Consider the following 1053-nt stretch of genomic DNA (forward strand, 5'->3'; position numbering starts at 1 on the left):
CCCCCCCCACAAAAAAACTAATAAAAGATAAACCCGTTTCTCCTGAAACAAACAAACAAATAAACAAACGAACGAACTAGCAAAAAGCAAATAAACGGACAAAGGAACAAACAAACAAAAAACACCCTCCAAGACATTGAACATTGTGTCTGTGTCTGTGTTGGCCAGGCAGATTCTCGTCTCCCCTCTTCACGTGTTTCTCTCTGACTTTTTTCAGTTATGAGCGCCGTAACACTCTTACCAAAACAAACAAACGTTAAACACTGTCTGTGTTCCCCTGACAGATTCTCATCGCCCCGCTGGGTGTGTTCCTCTCTGAGACTCTCAAGACGCTGATTGGCTGGAACGGACTGTTTTTCTTCGTGGCCGCCTTCTCTCTCACAAGTAAGTCTCATGACTTGTGGGTGGTTGGTGGGTGCTGTGGTGTGGTTTGCTTCGTCCTTCGTATCAAACATCTATTATCCGTATCTCTCCTCCTTCTGTCTTGTGTTTGTTTCTCTCTTGTAACACCTTTAATCTTCGGCACGCATAATATAACCCATTTATGTTGTAAGTGCAGTAAAACTTTGTCTTAAATCAATAATAAAAAGAGTGGAACATCCACGACAGATATATGGGGTGTTCAGATGACGTCGGTATTCTTTTTTATGTAGACTTTTTACACCTCCATTGACACATTTAATGCCCCTCTGCCTGTCAGGACCAACGTGAGCTGAGAGGAATGCATCCGAGAGATTGTCAATACAAATTTCTTCCCTACTCAGGAATCGAACTCGGGTCTCCTGCTTGCCAGTGAAGGGCCTAACCTCTATACCACAGACACCGATGTCGATAGTCTACCGAATGTCGTAATTGTGAGAATGTATTAGACTGAGTCGAGATCTGCCAGATTTTTCCTCGAGAACGTGGCAAAAAGCTAAAAGCTGCCATCTTTGCACAATACGACCGAATTCGACAAATTTAATACGACGTCCAGAATAAAACACGTTTGTTTTTCAAGGTCGCTTGTCAAATCTGTTGTTTTGTACCAAAGTGGTAGCCTTTGCCCCCCCC

At 43.3% G+C, this 1053-nt stretch overlaps 1 protein-coding gene across 1 annotated transcript in view; it reads left to right on the forward strand.

Moving 5' to 3' along the window:
* Positions 1 to 1053, forward strand: part of LOC101855877 — a gene marked incomplete at its 5' end in the record, with an annotated part of 20546 nt that overhangs the window by 17179 nt on the left and 2314 nt on the right. The window contains 1 exon segment of the mRNA XM_035970599.1: positions 285 to 386. Within this exon segment, the coding sequence (XP_035826492.1) occupies positions 285 to 386 (102 nt within the window).

Source organism: Aplysia californica, unplaced genomic scaffold (genome assembly GCF_000002075.1).
Source record: "Aplysia californica isolate F4 #8 unplaced genomic scaffold, AplCal3.0 scaffold00292, whole genome shotgun sequence".
In the NCBI taxonomy this organism is placed as follows: Eukaryota; Metazoa; Mollusca; class Gastropoda; order Aplysiida; family Aplysiidae; genus Aplysia; species Aplysia californica.